An 18733-nucleotide genomic window follows, 5' to 3' on the forward strand; every position below is an offset into this window, starting at 1 on the left:
ATTAACCGATTAATACGTACCTGGAAAATCTGCACCGTATAGAATATCACTGCGTTGATGCCGGACATTTGTTGGAATAACATCAATCCCAAAGAAATGAGAAGGGGTCTGAGATGTTTGCTCTTCGATAACTCCGAGATCACATTTTGGGAACCGCTTCGCTCGCTGTCGAGGTATTCCTGATGTATTTTCTCGATCATAGTCAGTTCGTCCGTTATATCTGTATCTTTACCGCGCAACCATTGAAGAGACTTTCGCGACATTTTTGTTTTTCCCTTGGAGATGTACCATCTTGGTGTCTCCGGAATTACGAACATTAAAATCAAAAATGGTAGCGGTAAGGTCGCTCCTATTAATGCCAAATTTCTCCAATCCAGATACATACCCGCTACGAAGCATAGTAATATTCCTGCGCATCAAATATGAAACTTTTATGAGTTGGGATATAATTTATAAAGAATAAATAATATGGAAATAAATAAATAAGTATTTGTTTCTTCTTATACTAATTTGTTCAATAAAATAAATATTTAAATTTCATATTAATTTCTTTATCGAGTAAGTGAAAAAAAAGACAAATAGTATATTTATTTATTTGTATTGATATTTCTGAATAACGTTTTTAATGCACACATGTAAATAAATTGCGAAATTTTTTAAATTTCAAATTTTTTGTTGCGAGAAAGTATCACCGCATGCCTCAGCTAAGATACCGAAAAGTTGGGAGATTCCAGGTTCGATTCCTGAATTTTATTATTTTTTTACAACGGAATTATTTACAATATTTGGGGGGAACGAGGAAAAAGATGCTTGTTAGCATCATTATTATTATAAAATTGATTATTAATTTAATATTGTGATATTATTAATCTGATTCATCTTGTAATTGCTATCTCTATTCACGTGCTCGTAAATCGAGATATAGCAGGATTAAATCTTTACTTACCGGTATTACCAAAGACGGTAGGCATTAACCCAAGAGTACCGCGCACTTCTGCCTGTATCGTTTCGCCTAAGTATACAGGTAACGCTAAAGAAGCAATTCCTACGGCGAAACCACATAACGCACGTCCAGCCAATACCATTGGAATATTCTGAGCCATTGCAATTAAAAGCCACGCTGTAATAAATATTGCATCATCATATAACATGATCCATTACTTACAGGCCACGCGAAAATTTGGAATATAAGAGAAACTACATGCAATCAATTTCAGTAATTTGTGACGGGATTTACATAATGTTACTTATTATGATAGCTCAATATATATCTTGTATATATATAATATATCTCGATACACATTATATTTTATTACGTAAAGGTTCGCGCTTTCCGTGCATGCTTTAATAAACTTACATCCGATAAACGGGAACGCTGTGGCAAGTATCGTCTTTTTCCTTCCTATATATTCGATGAGTGGTCCTCCGGCAATGCCACCGATTAATGCACTTAGTGGCATAAGCGACCCGACCCACATGCTCTGTGACAAAAAATTTGGCATTATAAGTTTGGTATATTTTCTAGTTGTCATTTAATTAATTCTTAATTATATTTGTTAAGGTTTTTTTGAAATTGGTTGTATAACGTCTTGCGCACGCACACACACACACACACACACACACACACACACACACACACACACACACACACACACACACACACACACACACAACTAATATTAATAAACCCGAATATATAATATAACTTAAATTTTTAATATAATTAGAATTTTTTCATAAAGCATGCTGTGTACTTTGTGTCTAATAATTGTTCAAATTATATAGAGGCTACAAAGATTCGGGATAGGAAAAGATTTAGGTCGACTGTACAACATGTGACACGCATAGACGGTCCCCCATCATTTAAATTCATTGTTCGAATAGCAGTTGGATATACTGACATAGTTTTATTCGCAGGTCCTTCGAATATAAATAAGGTCGGGAAGCCATAAAATGTCAAGGAAAACAATTGTGAAGGGCGATTGTCATTTTGGTTGGACATTTACTGTCGTGCGTTTTAATTAAGTTACCGCGCAATGTAGAAATGGGTTACGAAATTTTTATTACAATTGAGCAAGTCATTAAACGCAGAATAATTGTTCTAATAATTGCTGTTACAAAATAATTAGTAAATAAAACTAAAATGTCATATGAAAGAAAAATGAGAAAGAAATAATAGATGTAACGAAATCATAATTGGTAATAAGTATTTGTATAATAGATTTTAATGGAACATTATTTTGTCAAATCTAATTAATTATTACGTTATACATTTTCACTATGTATTTAGTTTAATAAAAAATAAAATGTAATAAAAAATAAAATTTTAAAATATATATATTATTTTAAAGAGTTATAAAAATAAATTTACGTTATTACTAGCTATTACTAGAAGGCTTTTTTTATCAAAGATGGAGAAAAAATAAAAATAAATTTTGTACAAAGAGATAACTGAAGATATTCATTTAAGAGTTATTTAATAGCTTTTGACATATGTAAAATATTGCATAGTAAATTGATTAATTAAAGGAAATTCACTTGAAATAATCTGAACCTAAATTATTTTAATTTTTTGTTTTTTAATATATAATTGTTTGAAGGATATATTTGTATATTATTGTAATAAAAATTTTAAGTGTTGTATTTTTCCATTTCGTTTTCAGTAAGTGTATTAACGCGGGATAGGCTTGTACAGCATCATAAACGCTTGTTTTTAAATCCGGAAGTGTCTTATTCACGCTCGCTTACATATCTGGAATCAATTTCCGATATCGTCACGATAGTAAGACCTTACGATGAAGTCGGTGTGTCCGGCAAAACGGCCAATCGCGTTCGCGGCCATTGGGGCACAACGGCTCCTTCACCAATACGATTGCAATCAGGTCATCATGCCCCTGACCAGACGGCAATGACGCACTTGAGGTTAAACTTTTTAATTATCCATTGACCCTAAGAATGACGAAGGCCGTACCTTTTCATACGCGTAGTTTACAATGCGTTACGTTTGTCGTCAGCGTTTAGCTTCGACTTCCACTTCGTATTGATCGCAACGCGTCGCCAATAAACAATTCCGTGGGATTTTTCCTTGACATGGTGAATTAAAATGTTTTTAAACGAGCGCAGAAACACAAATTATCGCGATATCTGTTTGCGATCTAGAAGACGTAAAACAAAAATACCCGTTTAGTATATCCTCTGGTTTCAAACAACAAGATATAGGTGATACAAACTTGTGTTTCTTTTTTTTTTATAATGTTTATAGATAGAGATCATAACTACTGATCAGAATACAAAATAAGTCAGGCAGTTTTTTGAAAAGAAGTCTCTTCATTCCGCAGAAATGAAATGAGTCACGAGTATATTGTTCTCATGCTCCCGCTAAACGGATAACGCATATAATTGACGTTCAAGACGTTCAACAAACCGTGTCCGATTCCCACAAGCTTCCGCTTCCGACGAAATCAGATCGAAATCAAATCTTTCGTATGATTTCATGATTAAGCGTTTGAAGATTGCGTGCTTTATTCTGAACACGGGTATGAAAATGTTTGTCGGAGACTTGCTATGTAGCTTTCGCAAACTTGGCGAATTCTATAGATACACGGATGCAAAGCATGTGCCCGATAAGGCATACGATTTGCTCTTCTGTATAATAAATTCTCAACGCGTTCGGGTACAAGTCAAAGATAATCCGGATTAGGTGTACAAAGAAAAATATAATACAATGATTGCTAGACTCACCATGTGTTTGGTGACTTCGAAGCCTGCCGTGGTGTTATCGCGCATGGACACCAGCGCTGGCGATGTGTAGGAAGACGAATATCCGACTTGCATCGAACCTAATGACACCGATAACGCAGCCAATATCTGCAAACAGATTAAAAAACAGCATGAAAAATGTACGAAGCACAGAACGCTTTGATATTCTTTTAGGTGCACTTAGTAAGATAGTAAATCTCTTCTTTAAATTCCAATAGAATATTAAATTTGTCAGAATTTTAATTGTAAGGCAAATTATTAACAGAGATGCCAGAATAAATGCAGTCGTCATTTTTCACATAGAGAAGAAACGATCATATAATCATAGACATTTCGAGTACATTTACATGCGCTTTTTTATAATGCGGATTATGTGCTATTGAATATATTTTCTTCGTGCACGCAATTGTCTATGTAGAATCTACTTTGATACCAAAGAGTCAAGATCGATGCAATAATTTAATTGATATTCGATCAATTGTTACGATTTGCGTCATAGAAATCACGTCGCAAAAGATTGCGACATTTACATGTCCTGTTACTTTTGCAATCCTTATATATTTAGCTCTTTATTATTTGCGATGTATAGAACTTTAAATGTGGGATGATTGATAAGAATTGTGCAACTGGCGAAAAAGTAACTTGTTTTGGAAGAAACCAAAAATATTTGTTAAATTTATTGTTAAATTTATATAATATTGCAATTTTCGACATAAAAATTTCAATATAAAAAAAGTGCAATTATTTTATTACAATATTGTATTGCTAAGTTTAGTCTTTTTAATAATAATTAAGAGTTAAAATATTGCTATATAAGTTTCAAAGCATGGTACCCAAAGTACTTAAAATTATTATAATTTATTGTTGAAAAAGATTGTAAAACTGAAACAACAATATTAGTAATTGATGTTATAATGAATGCACGGTTACATAAACAGGTTCCAATTGTACATAATACTTATCAATTTTAGTTCGAGGAGTCATATATCACAGCAAGATTATGGTTTTTGAAAATTATTTAAAATGTTATCGTGTATTTTTTTATTTGTTTTTATACACGAAAAATCACTCTGTTCGTCATTTATAACACGATTTATTGTGCATTCTGTGTTAAAGTACACGCATGCTTCTTTTCTTATTTTATTTTTACTGATTTTTTTCAACCCTTTACAACTTCTTACAACCTTCTGAAATACAACCTTCTTACCCCGCAAAGAAATTCAGAAAATCTTTAAAGAAGAAAAAAAAGACTGATCTAAATTAGTTTTTTACCTGAGTGAATGTGCATTTTGCCGCCGGTGCGTTTACCGGCAGCTCGATGTTTACATAAGTGTCCGCTCGTAGGAGAATCTTCATGATCACGGATAGATCGAGGACCTATTATAATATTATTTTATAATCCGATTGCAAACACGGTGAAGCACGATTTTTCGGTGTACAAGATTTCGGGACCGGGATTTAATGAATCATTGTCCGACGAGACAAACAGCAATGTTTCCCAATTATAACGCGAAGACAATTACAATCGCGTGACTTCACAATTATGCCGGGATACCGTCTAAGTATCAATGATAAGTTAATCTAACAAAAGCGGATTTATTCCGATCTGTCCGAATTGTCGTCGGTCGAAGAAACGTCGTTACTACTTATTTTATCGAGTAGCGATAAGTGGATCGATTCCTATCTCCGTAAATTTGAAAATTTGCTTGTCTTTGAGTCAGGGTAAACAGTCTCGATAAACGCGCAATTTGCAGAAGGAATCGGATAACCGAGCGTTGACTCCTCGAGAATCCTGACATCCGTGTTCGGGACGAGGGATGAGAAACTCACTCTTGCGCGCGTGGGGCCTATCAGTTAGAGATTGATATCTCCGATGATTCCGATATTGATTTGGCTTAATCGACGATCAACGAACTGGATATTGATCGCGCACTGATGCTAGTGGAAGTTTTCGATGTCACAGTACAATACAAGCTATTGACACTTGTGGATCGCGCCGAGTGATTTTATATAGAGAGCGATGCTGGGGGCCGGCCATCCCTTCCCCTCGCAGGCCACGTTCTTTAGAACTTCGTAGATCACTACTCCTATCAGATGCTTGTAAATATGTCAATTTGACAAGGCGCCTACGTCTTCAAAGCGATTCTACACACACGTGATTCTAATTCCGAGCGAAAGGGATGAAGGGGTATGTGCGTCTGCATAGATTTTTTTCTGGAGCAGTTTTGAAAATCGATAAAAATCGATGCGACTCATGCATCCAACATGAAGGCCGTAGGTCTTTTTGCGTATGCACGTAAATGTACTATATAATCTTTGTTTACATAATACACATATATTCTTTATTAACATGTTATGTTTGCTCGATAAAGATAATATTAACAGTAAAGAGTTTGTTGATCATCAACATACAGTATCATGTATACTGTATCAATAAAAGCTTGAGTATTTTATTATTCATTCAATCAATTCATTTAATGCAATAACAACAGTGTTATTTGAAGTGTGTCTATCAATTTAATTGATGTCAAAACTAAGTTACTTGTTCTTTTCCTATTTCCGTTTTTCCGGTGATTAGAATTGTTATTATCTTATCAACTCGATAGCGAATGGCTAGCATTGCATTAGCATTTTTTAAATCGTTTTTTATTGAGCACATAATCTAATTTAGTAATTGTTTGTGTAACAAAAGTTGATTTCTTGCTTTGATAAGTGTTCATTATTTTATGAATAAAACGATGTTTTATTAATATAAATTTAGATATTTTTCATGTCTTTTTGTTTAACGGTGAATGTTAAATAAATTTTGCAAATATATAAATATGAATTTGTGAATATAAATATAAATTCTAACATACAGAAATAAAACTTTGAGCATAAATAATTTAAAAACAAAAAGATAAAAAGCTCATATACTTTAAAAGTTTATTTTGCGCAGAATTTCCAACTATAAATAAATTGAATAATTGATTAAAATCGATTTAAGCTCTTATCATTGAAGAGATTACTATTTCTTTAATGTAATCGATACTAAAACTTTTACTGTGACGTTAATTTCGTGTCTTTTCTCGACAAATGGAATTTGTTTCATTTTTTAATATAATTTGTTTTATAATCTGCATCGTTTAATAGATTTTTATATTTCGTATAATAAAATGTAATAACAATTAAGAAATTCTGATACTCTTGTTATCTATCGACCATGAGTATCGAATGTTAACGATAAGAAAAGTGCAGTGTTCAGCATTATGCAAGGTTGTAATATTCGTTACAGGGTTGCATCTGCTTTCCACTCATCCTCTTGTTTTCACATTGTTATTGTGTCGATCACTCCGCGATCGCATAACAGACAAGCTGTACGCATATAATAGAGCAGAATGTTTAATGTAAAAAGGTTCTAAGAACATTTTATTAGTTCAAGTATTCCGACTTTATGCAAATATGTTTGAAAGTCCTTCGTGTTCTATATTTTTAATTTTATTCATCTTTGCGTTTATAGATATAAATGTAAACGTAGATACAATTTTATTAATTAATAAGAAATTATTATCATTTTCCTTGCAAAAAAAGTTTATGTAATTTTTATATATGTACATAGATGTGATTTTATCATTTGTAATTAATTAAATTTTTGATTTTTACAAGAAAAACATTTTCTCCAAATAGATAACATATTAGAACGTATTATGATGATATTGCAAATTTTACAAGCGTACGAACGAAAGGTGACAGCGTCGACTTGGCATTGACGGATCCTACGTATGGTCATACTACTACAGCCCGCGTGCGTCCTTAAATTCAGTAATTTATTCTCAAGAACGCGATTTCGAACAATAAAAAATGGGGGAAATTCTTTTATTTAGAACACGTGACTAATTCACAATAATTGAATATATTGTACTCTAATCTCAACTTTATCGCACTGAACAATTTGTGTGTGTGTGTTTGTGTGTGAAATGAATAATTTGTAGGAATATACTTTGCACATAGTTGATATTACATGCAAGAAACACGTATAGAATTTTTTCATGTATTTGCTTGTAAGATAATTATCGGTGATTCTTCTCAAAATAATAATATATCTTTCACAATTTTTATTTTTAACAATTAAAGTTACTCCTATTGATAACATTTTGTCATTTCTGCCTTGCTGATTGAAATTTATATTTCACAGAAAGCTATATTATATTATGTTATTTGATTAACTGCATTTTCTTTTAATTTTATTTATATTGATTTTTGCCAATAAAAGAAATAAATTTTGCATCTTTTTATTTTAAAATATATTCTATTTTAAAATACTTGAAGAATCTGTATTGAAGAGAATCTCATATAAAAATGTATATAATAATTTACCTGGGTGGAAAATTGTATCCATGATGGTTTAGGCACCTTCTGGAACTCCGAGGATGGTAATCGCATGGGTTCCTGCAAGTCCTTCGGTAGTTTCACGTCCTGGGAATCCATTAGAATGTTGATGCTTGAATTTTGCTCACTCGGTAGTAATGGATCTAATTGTTTGTAATCGACGTCTTGGTTTTTGTTGAGCGGATCGTAGATCCGCGACCTGTTCAAGGTCTTTAGATGATTGTTTCTCAAGTTCTCGGCATAATAATGATTGGACCCCTTGCCAGTGTCCCCGGAGAAGTGTTTCTTCTCGGTGATAAGGGCGGTCTGGCTGTTGAAGGGACTGGTGCTTGTCACAAGGGTAGTGTTCGACGAACAGTCTAGGTTGGACCCAGAACTGGACGGCGAAGATCTGATAACCGGGGACACCCTCGGGTATTTGGAAAGAACGCTGCGCTCCTAAAATACAAAATTACGGTTTTAACAATATATTAGATAAATTCTGCATTCAGAATTATGATGAGTACTATAAAAAATAATCATTTAAGAGAAAGAAAATAGTGATATGTAAAAACAGAAGAAAGGACTTACTATTCACGCGTAATTAAGACAAAATTTTGATTAAATTTTGATAAAAATTATTAAAATAATCTCTGATTAAAATTATTTTTATATTTAATGTAAGAAAATAATTGCTATGGAATAATTATTGATTACAATAAAATAAATGATAGATGACTTTTCTGCTATTTTTAAAATTTTAATAAGTAGATTGTATAATAAGAATGGACAAGTTAAAACCGGAGATAACCGCAAGAGAGTAGCCGAACTGGACGTTACCAGACTTCGACAGTTCTTTTTTGCGATAAAGTTCCACGCGTAGTAAACAGATTACATTATAATAAACACTCGAAGAAAACCATGTGCTTAATTTTAAAAAATGACCAAAAATTAAAGAAATCGTCCATTTCGGATTAATGAAAAGGAATTCTCTTGGAAAGTTCACTTCCGAATGTTATAATTTAAAGAAATTGAAAGCAAAATTTATTGCTTTATTTATCATTTCTCTTTATACTTATCTTCAGAGAATAATTTAATTATTAAAACAGAACAATTATATAGTTATAAGAAAAAAATTAAACTCACGATTTAATAAAATTGAATTCTATAAGAAAATAATCAGTGCGATTTAATTCAAGTATTATTTTATATAAAGACATCTATTTTTTTTTAATATCACAATAAATGTTATATTTGTTCTTTTTAATATTACGTCAATTACATTAATATATTTTTGGACATGCTGAGAATACAATTATATTACGTTTTACTTCTAATCAGTAAACAATAAAATATTTTGATATTTCTAAAAAGTTTTCGTCTTATGACACATTTACTTGTCTCTAATAGAAGAACACACAGAAATCACTTGAAAATTTCTAATGTTGTCGATTACTTTCGCGAGAAGATATCAACAAATATAAAATCCACTTGGACGATAAAATATATTCATGGATGAAAACTGTACACTAAGAAGAGCACCGAATTTAAAATGATAATATGGTACGAGAGTTGCGAAGATGATATAAAATGAACAAACGCGTTACCGATCGTCAAAGAACGGACGTCTGTCTATTTGCTTAGCCCGTTCACTCGAAGGGATGAAATATCAAAGTTGGACTATTTATACTGTTTTCAAGAATCGCTTTATCAAGAATTGCGGTGAAAATACGCGAGTGGAGAGGGAGTCAAATCGCACACGGGGAGAAAAAAAAGTAGAGGGCGAGTAATGTCTGCGTATGCAGAGCGAAGGAGAGCGAGAAAGAAAGGAAGATAGAATGTAATTATCAAATGAGCCAATGACGAAAAGCCAGTGGCAGAGTATCAAGTGATGATGATGCCCAGTCGGAGATTAGATGACTTTTACCCCTGACTGTGATAACCCGTCTTGAACTCTATTACTAACGACGATAGTGCGCCACTTTCGCGAATGATTCTCTACATTGTGTTGACGCAAAGCGTTATATGATAAAACTCTAGTTCGACCCCAAAGCTGAAATCTTGTAATTATCACGTTTCAAAACAATGAACAACCTTGCCTCAACAAATAGTCGGGCATCCAGAAACCGTTGACCCCGAAAATAATGAATGTGTACTCTTGCGGACTAATCTAGTATTTTTTTACATATTCAATTTAAAATCTTATTTATTTTCCACTTTTATATACTTGTTACTTTCCATGTGTATATCTTGCTTTATTCAATTACGTTTATAGATATGATGCGACTTGAGTTTTTATTTTTCTAATACAAAAATCGTTTTTAATCAAGATTTAAGAAGAGAAATTTCTCTAAATATAAATCTAATTTAAAAAATTATTTTTACGTAGAATTGTCAAAATAAAATTTAGCTGATTTTTCGCCTATACAGTATATAACATAATTATATTAATTTCTAACTCATGAAAACACTTATGCTAATTAAAAGAATCTCTGTGTACAGTTTTATATATTTTTAAAGAAAATCGAGCGTAAAATTATGTTTCTGGTATTCTTTTACTCCAGCATTTAACTTGTATGCATTTAAAAAATATAAATATAAATAACTTGATTATTCTATAAAATTTACCGATTTCCTCAACGTTTTATGCAATGTTTGTTTCTTTTCTTTTTTAGTATTGTTTTTACATTTATAATTGCACTCATGTCGGATAGGAAACACGTTAATTCACAAACGATCACTGTCACAGATCTTGTTTTAATGTGTTCTGTCGGTAGTACAATACTGAGCATAAATCAGTATGATAGAATCATTAAGTAAACACTCGAAGTGTCGATTTGTATCCCTTCTATTCGAAAAAAGGCATTATTAAATTTTACGGTGTTCGTCTCGAAGACTGAACACCGCTTTAGCGGAACATTACATCGTACAATAATCGGAATACAAAAGTGTCCTAGCGAGCTCCAATCTAGCGTAAATCCTAGATCATCCTTTGTATGGGTGTATGGATATGACGCTTCTCATCACATTGGAATAGTTATTGTGTCGAAAAATCGTTTGTTTATCCCGCGGTCATCACGTGTCTCTTACATGCGAGGTAAAGTTCATATACATATACGATATGAACTCTGTTTGACGTAATGTTGTTAGCTTGCTCTTTGGAGTTCAGTTTCGTTTGCACTTGTACAAAAATGTACTAATAGATTTACATTATTAAGTCACGAAAAATATGTGGCATCATGGATCGATAGTAACTCGCAATATCGCATTCTTCAGAACTTTTTTAAAGATTAAAATCAATGGTCGCACATCTTGAATATAAAACTATCGCGAATTCAAAACTATTATTTTTTTAAAGAATGTTTTCAAAATTTAAATTTTGTAAAATGACTGAAATACAGCGATATCAGTATATTGAATATTAAAAAAAAAATCAATAATTTTTCTTCAATGAATCATATGATAACTTCTTTTCCAGAAAAATAAATAGAAGAATTCCAATTATATATAAAACAATGCCATAAATCTCGAAACCTGATTGCATAATCTAGTTATTACGTAGAACAGCGTATCTAATTTAAGTGCCCTGACCTTCAGCGCGGAATTATAGTTCTCTAATTCAATTGAGTTAGTTACGATCGTTCATGCTTTATGAGATTTTCGTTTTATCATAAAGATACATTAAATCATCTACTTTTATTCCAGCTTTTTTTGAAAATATTAAAATAGTAATAATGAATTGTATAAAAAATTTTAAGAAAAATATTATTAGATAACCGAGTAATAAAATTTATTATATCTATGATGAGAGAGGAAGAATGTTAGATGATAATCAAACACAATTATACTTTGTTAAAAATATAATGAAAATATCCGGTATAAAATTAATGTAAACATTTCTAAATAAACTAAAAAATAAATGTAACTATTTATTAATAAAGAATGTAAATAATTATCAACAAACAATTAATTAATTTTATACGTTTTAGTGTGACATAATAAATGTCCCAATGCATATTGGAAAGTTATCCATTGTACACATTGTAGAATTGTGCATAAGAGAATGCTAAGAGAATTCAAAGCAATAGAAATTAAATACTTTTCAAGTAAATTTTGTGAAATTAAATCAATATATTATATTAATACAGTAAGATTTAATTTCACAAAATTTACTTGAGAAGTATTTAATTTCTATTGCTTTGAATTCTCTTGAATTAAAGAATAATTATAAAGACTGATATAAAGATTCAAAATTTATATTACAGCGATATTTCCATGTTTCTAAACAATATATAAAATAAGTACTTTGTATGATATATACTCTAGTTTTTAAAAGTAAGTTCTTTTGTCTTTTTAAAATTAAGTAAAAGATTGATCTAATTATTACGTTTATTAGCTGAGGAAAAATTGCAAAAAATTTCGTTAACGAGCAAAACATGGAAAAATAATAGGATAATATAGGATTATTTTTATACATGGTTAACAAACATTTTATTTGTTTTTTAAACTTAAAGAAAGCAGCTCGATAAGGGCAGTAATAATACATATGTGACCTTTCTAGGTCATGACCTTTATGTTCCATTGTCCCACTCATTCGCGTGTAATTTCCGTTGGTCGATCGATTAAATCAACCGCGGCACAATCACTCGACTTTAACAATTATTGACTAAGAGATAATTCCGTTGTGTACCGCTTCCGCATCAAATATTAACTGAGATTTCTTTATGTAGTCATGATTTTCCCAAGTATAAGGTAGACTTTTGAAATAATGGGTATTTCTTACAAAATATAATATATTTTAGAAATTTGCTGTTTACGTAACATGGATTATTAGATAAAATGAGATTTTTCTCGGTTTGAAAATCAAAACGTGACAAAAGTATTCCATGTTGTATCATTAAATATTGAATATTAAACGTCTGCGATATATACAATTCTTAATCTTAATATTTTTGAATTTAAATATATTTTAACAGAATTTTTCTGTACGTTTATAAATGCATATATATTTATTTCGTTCATTTGTATTTTTGCAAACAAGAATTGTGCGAAAAACGTGCATTTATTGTGATTTTTCTTATGTGTCAAAGAATTTTTTTCTAGAAAAAAATGAAAGACAAAGAAGAAATTATTTGTTGATATATTTACATGTTATTTAAAGCGTAATTATAATATTTGAGTTTTCCATATCACACTTTTGGAAAATAAAAACAAAAATGATAAAATTTAATTAAATATAGTTCAATTAATGTTTAAGTATTTTATATATTTAAATTAAATGCATAAATATTTAAACTGAAGAAATTAAATAAGTTGAAAAATTTAGGCAAATTAACAACTTTTTGTTCTCAGTTAAAATAAATATGTTTATGTGAAGCAGAGTATGCCATTCTTTAATATGTCAATATTGTTATGGATAAAAAAGTTAGATAATATTTGTATTTTATATAATGCGCTCCATTCTTAAAAATCCATTCTTCTGTCAACTAATAAAAAAAAAACATTTTTTTCTGATTATGTAACTCTACTATCTAATTTTTGTCACGCGGTCAAACGTTAATCAACTTTACAACTAGAGGGAATGTTTCGTAACATAAAATATATTATTATATGTGTATATATATAACTTTTAATATAATTGATCAAATCCCGATGCAAAATTGAATTATGCATATCGTTAGTATTCCTGTTTCAGAGCCGAATAGAATGTGACAGCGATTGATTTCTTTAGTTGATGCTCAATTTTATATGTGACGATTATATCGAATGTTTGATAATACATATTTGCAAACTCTGTAAAGTTTTTGATTAATTATATTTTGTTTTGCAAAGATTTTTAATTGTCTTTTGAAATTTGTTGCTTATATAGTTTGTAAATTTTGTCTATTTTTGCAATTATATAAGACACTTTACGTCTTATAATTTTCGTTTTTTTTTTTAAATACTTCGTACATAAACATGCATTTATCACATTCAATTTTCATTCAAGTTCCACACATGATTAGCAACTAAAGGTTTTAAATTTAATTAATGCACAGTGTTACTATATGTATAGCTCTATCAAAATAATTAAAAATTTGAAAGATTTATTTTCGATCGATTAATGTACAATTGATGGAAAATTTGAGCAATACAACAGCACTGCAAAGGGATTCAAAAAACAATTTTTGAAATTTTCTTTAGATGTCTTTTGGATATTGCTGTTTGAGCGTTCTTCGCAGATATGTGAATCAATAATTTCCGAATAATGGCGGCGGAAAATTTTCCGGATAACCTTGAACGCGAGTCTTCAACTACGTTGCGCAATGCTCTAGTCGATAGCATTCGGAAAATGAGATCGTTCATTTTCTTTCTATTTCTATATTTGCCTCACACAGCCCACGTGGAATATTTTTAGTGCTTCCCAATGTTGAGTCTTTCATACATTCGGTGCTATTTTCGTATCCTATGGACATCTGCCAAAATGTCCAAGTGGTGTGTCTAAGTACATTTTGATTCGAATGGGTTCGTCATTTTTTTCATCTTATATCCATGGAGAATGTACATTTCTCTGTTAATATTTGTACGATGTTCTCGTGACATTATTTTATCAGAAACCAATATCAGAATGAGGAAGTATGTGTGATTCACCATTAAAATATATCTTTTAAAAATGCCCAAAAATAAAAACAAATGTCGATTCTTATGTATTAATATATTAGCGCCACTGCACAATAAATAAGCTGCGGGCAAAATAAATAATTAAAATTCTTTATAATAACGGAGCCATAATATTTATAAGAATCGTAATATCACTATTAACCGTAATATCACTTCCTCTCTATTAGATTCATATTAAATCGATTATACATTGAGGCAAGCACTATTTTTAAATTCATTACAGGTAATAAGCAAAGCCAGACAGCAACGATAATGATTCAACGTGAAATTTCCAATTTGATGAAATATAACGTGTTTTTTTTTAATTTATAGTTGTTTTCTGGAATCGTGATTCTGTCTTTAATCTTTTGACGCGCATGGCAATCACGTGCCGTGTGAATAGAAATTAACGTAGGAACGAAGGGCGTAGGATGCGCATCGAAATCATATTGTGTGCATCGTTAAAAATATGTTAAAAAGTTATGCAAACAAATGTAAAAATTAGACACGATTAGAATGGAAATGTATTTGTTACGTACAAAACTCTTTTCGTGTATATAAATACTTGAATTAAAATTTGTGCACTTAAGTTAAATGCATAAATTCTTGAACTAACATTTTAACTAAAATTTTAATTTAGTTGGAAAATTTTGTCAAATTAACTTTTTTTTCTCTCTGTGTGTGTGTGTGTGTGTGTGTGTGTGTGTGTGTGTGTGTGGTGTGTGTAGTATGTATTTATGCTGATTTTACTGTAATTTATTTTGTTTTTTCACATACACGATATATTGCATCATTATTACTATGTGAAGAGATATAAATGTAAATACTAAAGTCAACCAACAAACAGTTATAGAACTTTTTCAAATGATATAAAATTTGGATAAAACATTTTAGATTTAAAAATTTAATACAAATTAAGGTATTTTGGAACTTATATTATATATGTATATATGTATATGATTGCATGGCTGAAATATTTATCATTTTTTTTAAACAAGAAAATATTTTCTATATGTCTAAAGTTTGATCAAAAACATTCATAATTATAACAAAATATTTTATCTCTCTAGAGAATCGTTTATGTAATGCCACGTTTTTATTTTTTACTTACTGCTGTATCTATTTTATGTTTGTATTTGAAACAATTTGTGAAGATGTATGTGCATAAATGTTAAATTTAATTAATTTTACGTTTAAATGATTGATTTTCTGATGATTTTAATTCTCGACTTTGTGTGAAGCTCATGATTCATTTTCCTTATGTTAATCTCTACTTCAATGTGATCTAGGTCATATTAAAGTAGAGTAACATTAAAAAGTAAAATGTGTTTCGACCTGCCTGTTTTAAAATAGCTCGTTGAAGAAAGTAACAAGAGAACGAATGTAGTCAGCAATAATAACTACAGTTTCAATGCATCGCGCGGATGAGATCTTTAATTTTTGATTATCACGAATTCTTTTATCACCCTCTGCATTTATATCGCATTTTTGATCTGAAATCAATTCTTCCAATTGACACATATAATTATCTCAATTCAATTAATATACTGGACTGAAATAATATTAAATTTAATTAATTGCAATTAGATGTTATGTTAAACGAGCCGTAAGATACTTATTCCATCAAATAACGTATCTATTGAATCGTTTTTTTTTCTGTTATACATTAGATCTCCTTTGCGAGAATGATAGTTTGCCTTTTCGCAGTGTGAGCGAAATTATTTCATTATATTCTGCACGTTTGCTGTTTTCAAATAATTTTCTAGCAATAGTGGACGTACCGGCGGCGTAGGCACTTGCAACGGTTGTTGTTGATGCATTTTAGCGCTGCATCCGTGAAACAATTAAGTCCGTGAAGCTAAGTCGACTGCATTTCTCATTTTCGTCGTCCTGATTGAAATACATGATTTCGCGCAAGGCAATATGGCGAAGTGAGAATTAGTAGGATGATAGTGACGATAGTGCATCGCGGTATCTCACCAGTCATCTACTCGCGATTTACGATGTGTTATTGGTGCGTTATCGGAAAGACATGCAAATCCTATTATTATTTTCCTATTTGAAAATGTTTACAAGTGCACGTAGAATTAGCGGTGCACGTGAAATCAGGGCAGTTCATTCGTGTCGAGAGTGTTCCACGCGTAAAGTGACCCAAACGAATGTTATTTTTAATATTTGTAGAATATCGGTGCATTTTACATGTAATACGTCGCGAAATAAAAGCGTATAGAACACAGATCAATGGATTTGATCGACAACATGAGGTATTATTTCAGGGGTTATTTTGCTCTCTCTCTCTCTCTCTCTCTCTCTCGCTTGATACGTATTTTTAAACACATAATGAGCTTGTTTTTTCCTTTGCCGTGTTATTATTGATTTTTCTTTATATACATGTTCATATTATATGTAATATGTTCCTTGTAAATAGCAAAGCTTGTTCACTTTCCGAATATTCTGAAACATTCAGAGGAAAAATGGCAATTAATTGTTCATTTAAATTTCAAAATTGGAATCTAAATTTTTTTAGCTGATAATTGAATTGTCATTGTTCTCAGGGAATATTGCAATTACTGCTTTTTCTCAGTCTTTTCTGAATATATATATTACAATGATGTAATAAATTTAATTTATAGTTATTTAAATTTATGCACATAGCTGTTTTGAATCATGCCAATTCTGAAAGTATGAATTTTTATTTCAATTTTCCTTTAACAATATTTCATCGGTGTATTCGTGTAACGTTAATATACTAGCATTGGCCCCTTTTGTGTGCGGAACAGCAACCCGTCTTGCATTAGAGTAGAATGTTCAACTCACAGTTCGTACCGATAAATCGGCAAAGAAGAATAGATGAAGTTGTATCGGACATGCTTGTTGTAACGCCGAGTCGGTAATGTATACACTGAATTTTATCGACTGGCTATCGATCGTTCTTTTACTTAATTAAACAATGTCTAATTGCATGTCGAATCTTATTACACGATTGTTGCAACGCAATAGATTCATGTGACTAAAAAATTTATCATGCATCTCATAAAATAATATTGCATTTTTTCTTATTTACAATTAATTTCACATATTTAAATAAAAAAAAATATGTTAATTCAGTTATAAAATTTGTGAAAAGAGAAACCTAATTTTAAATGTAATCATTTAAATATCTAACAAACGTAAAATAAAAATAATTGCAATAAATTGATTGTCGTTTAAATTTCCGTTAAAAAGAATTCGTCGGACGTGTTATTTGTTTTCGTTTTGAGCCGTGCATAATTTTAGGCGATTAAAATCTCGGAGAAATCTCTATGTTATTCTCCAAAACACACATATACATATGTATATACTTCCTGCATATTCACTCGATTCTTCGATCCCGACTTGGCCTGTAAAGAGTGCATCGGACTTTCAGGGATACTCGGCTTGAATAATTCTTTTTTTTTCCAAGCAAATGTCTGTATGCAACACATCGTATATATACGCTTTATTATCCACGACGGGATATCTGCAGGTTTTCCGGTCGTCCTTGATATTTCAGACATATTGACGCGTAGTTACGGTAATAGATTGCGAAGCGAACTTAAATTTGCCTGCGCTTTAACGCTATCTTAATTCTTGCCTACCTTGAGCCGGAATTGTTGATAATATATTATAGCACGGAAATTAGATACAACGTATTTGAAAGACAATAATGCTTTACATATTTGGCTCTGTCTGACCATTGATTTGTACATTGCGTCACGTGAAAACGCGGGAACGGGATCCGAGCAGTTTCGAGAGTTAATGATAAAGTCTGATTTTTATCGTCAAATGGTTTATTGATGCTTTCTATCGGCATTACAAATGTGTGTGAGATGAAGAAAATGAAATAGACTCGGAAAGAATATCGATACTTTTATTAATATCTACTTTTTAGGAAAACAATGCTTTCAATACTTTGCAATTATACATTGTAATATTATGTTACATTGATTTTTCTTTAGATTTAATGAAC

The 18733-nt window shown here is 30.8% G+C and overlaps 2 protein-coding genes across 8 annotated transcripts in view; one reads left to right on the forward strand and one right to left on the reverse strand.

Moving 5' to 3' along the window:
- Positions 1-18733, forward strand: part of LOC105828970 (RING-box protein 2) — a 70057-nt gene that overhangs the window by 5500 nt on the left and 45824 nt on the right. The gene's annotated exons all lie outside the window — the stretch shown is intronic.
- The window catches only part of LOC105836835 (facilitated trehalose transporter Tret1), a 35083-nt gene that overhangs the window by 3528 nt on the left and 12822 nt on the right, over positions 1-18733 (reverse strand). For 3 of the 5 annotated variants that reach the window (XM_012681137.3, XM_036284881.1, XM_028193047.2), the window contains exons 2-6: positions 8116-8565; positions 3742-3867; positions 1358-1481; positions 947-1120; positions 21-409 (exon numbers count right to left, since the gene is read on the reverse strand). In XM_012681137.3, the coding sequence (XP_012536591.1) occupies positions 21-409; positions 947-1120; positions 1358-1481; positions 3742-3867; positions 8116-8565 (1263 nt within the window). Of the gene's footprint in view, positions 1-20; positions 410-946; positions 1121-1357; positions 1482-3741; positions 3868-5031; positions 5939-8115; positions 8566-18733 lie in introns of those variants that run through there. The other 2 variants (XM_012681139.3, XM_012681138.3) reach the window with 2 other exon arrangements.

The sequence above is a fragment of the Monomorium pharaonis genome, chromosome 3, assembly GCF_013373865.1.
Source record: "Monomorium pharaonis isolate MP-MQ-018 chromosome 3, ASM1337386v2, whole genome shotgun sequence".
NCBI classification, from domain to species: Eukaryota; Metazoa; Arthropoda; class Insecta; order Hymenoptera; family Formicidae; genus Monomorium; species Monomorium pharaonis.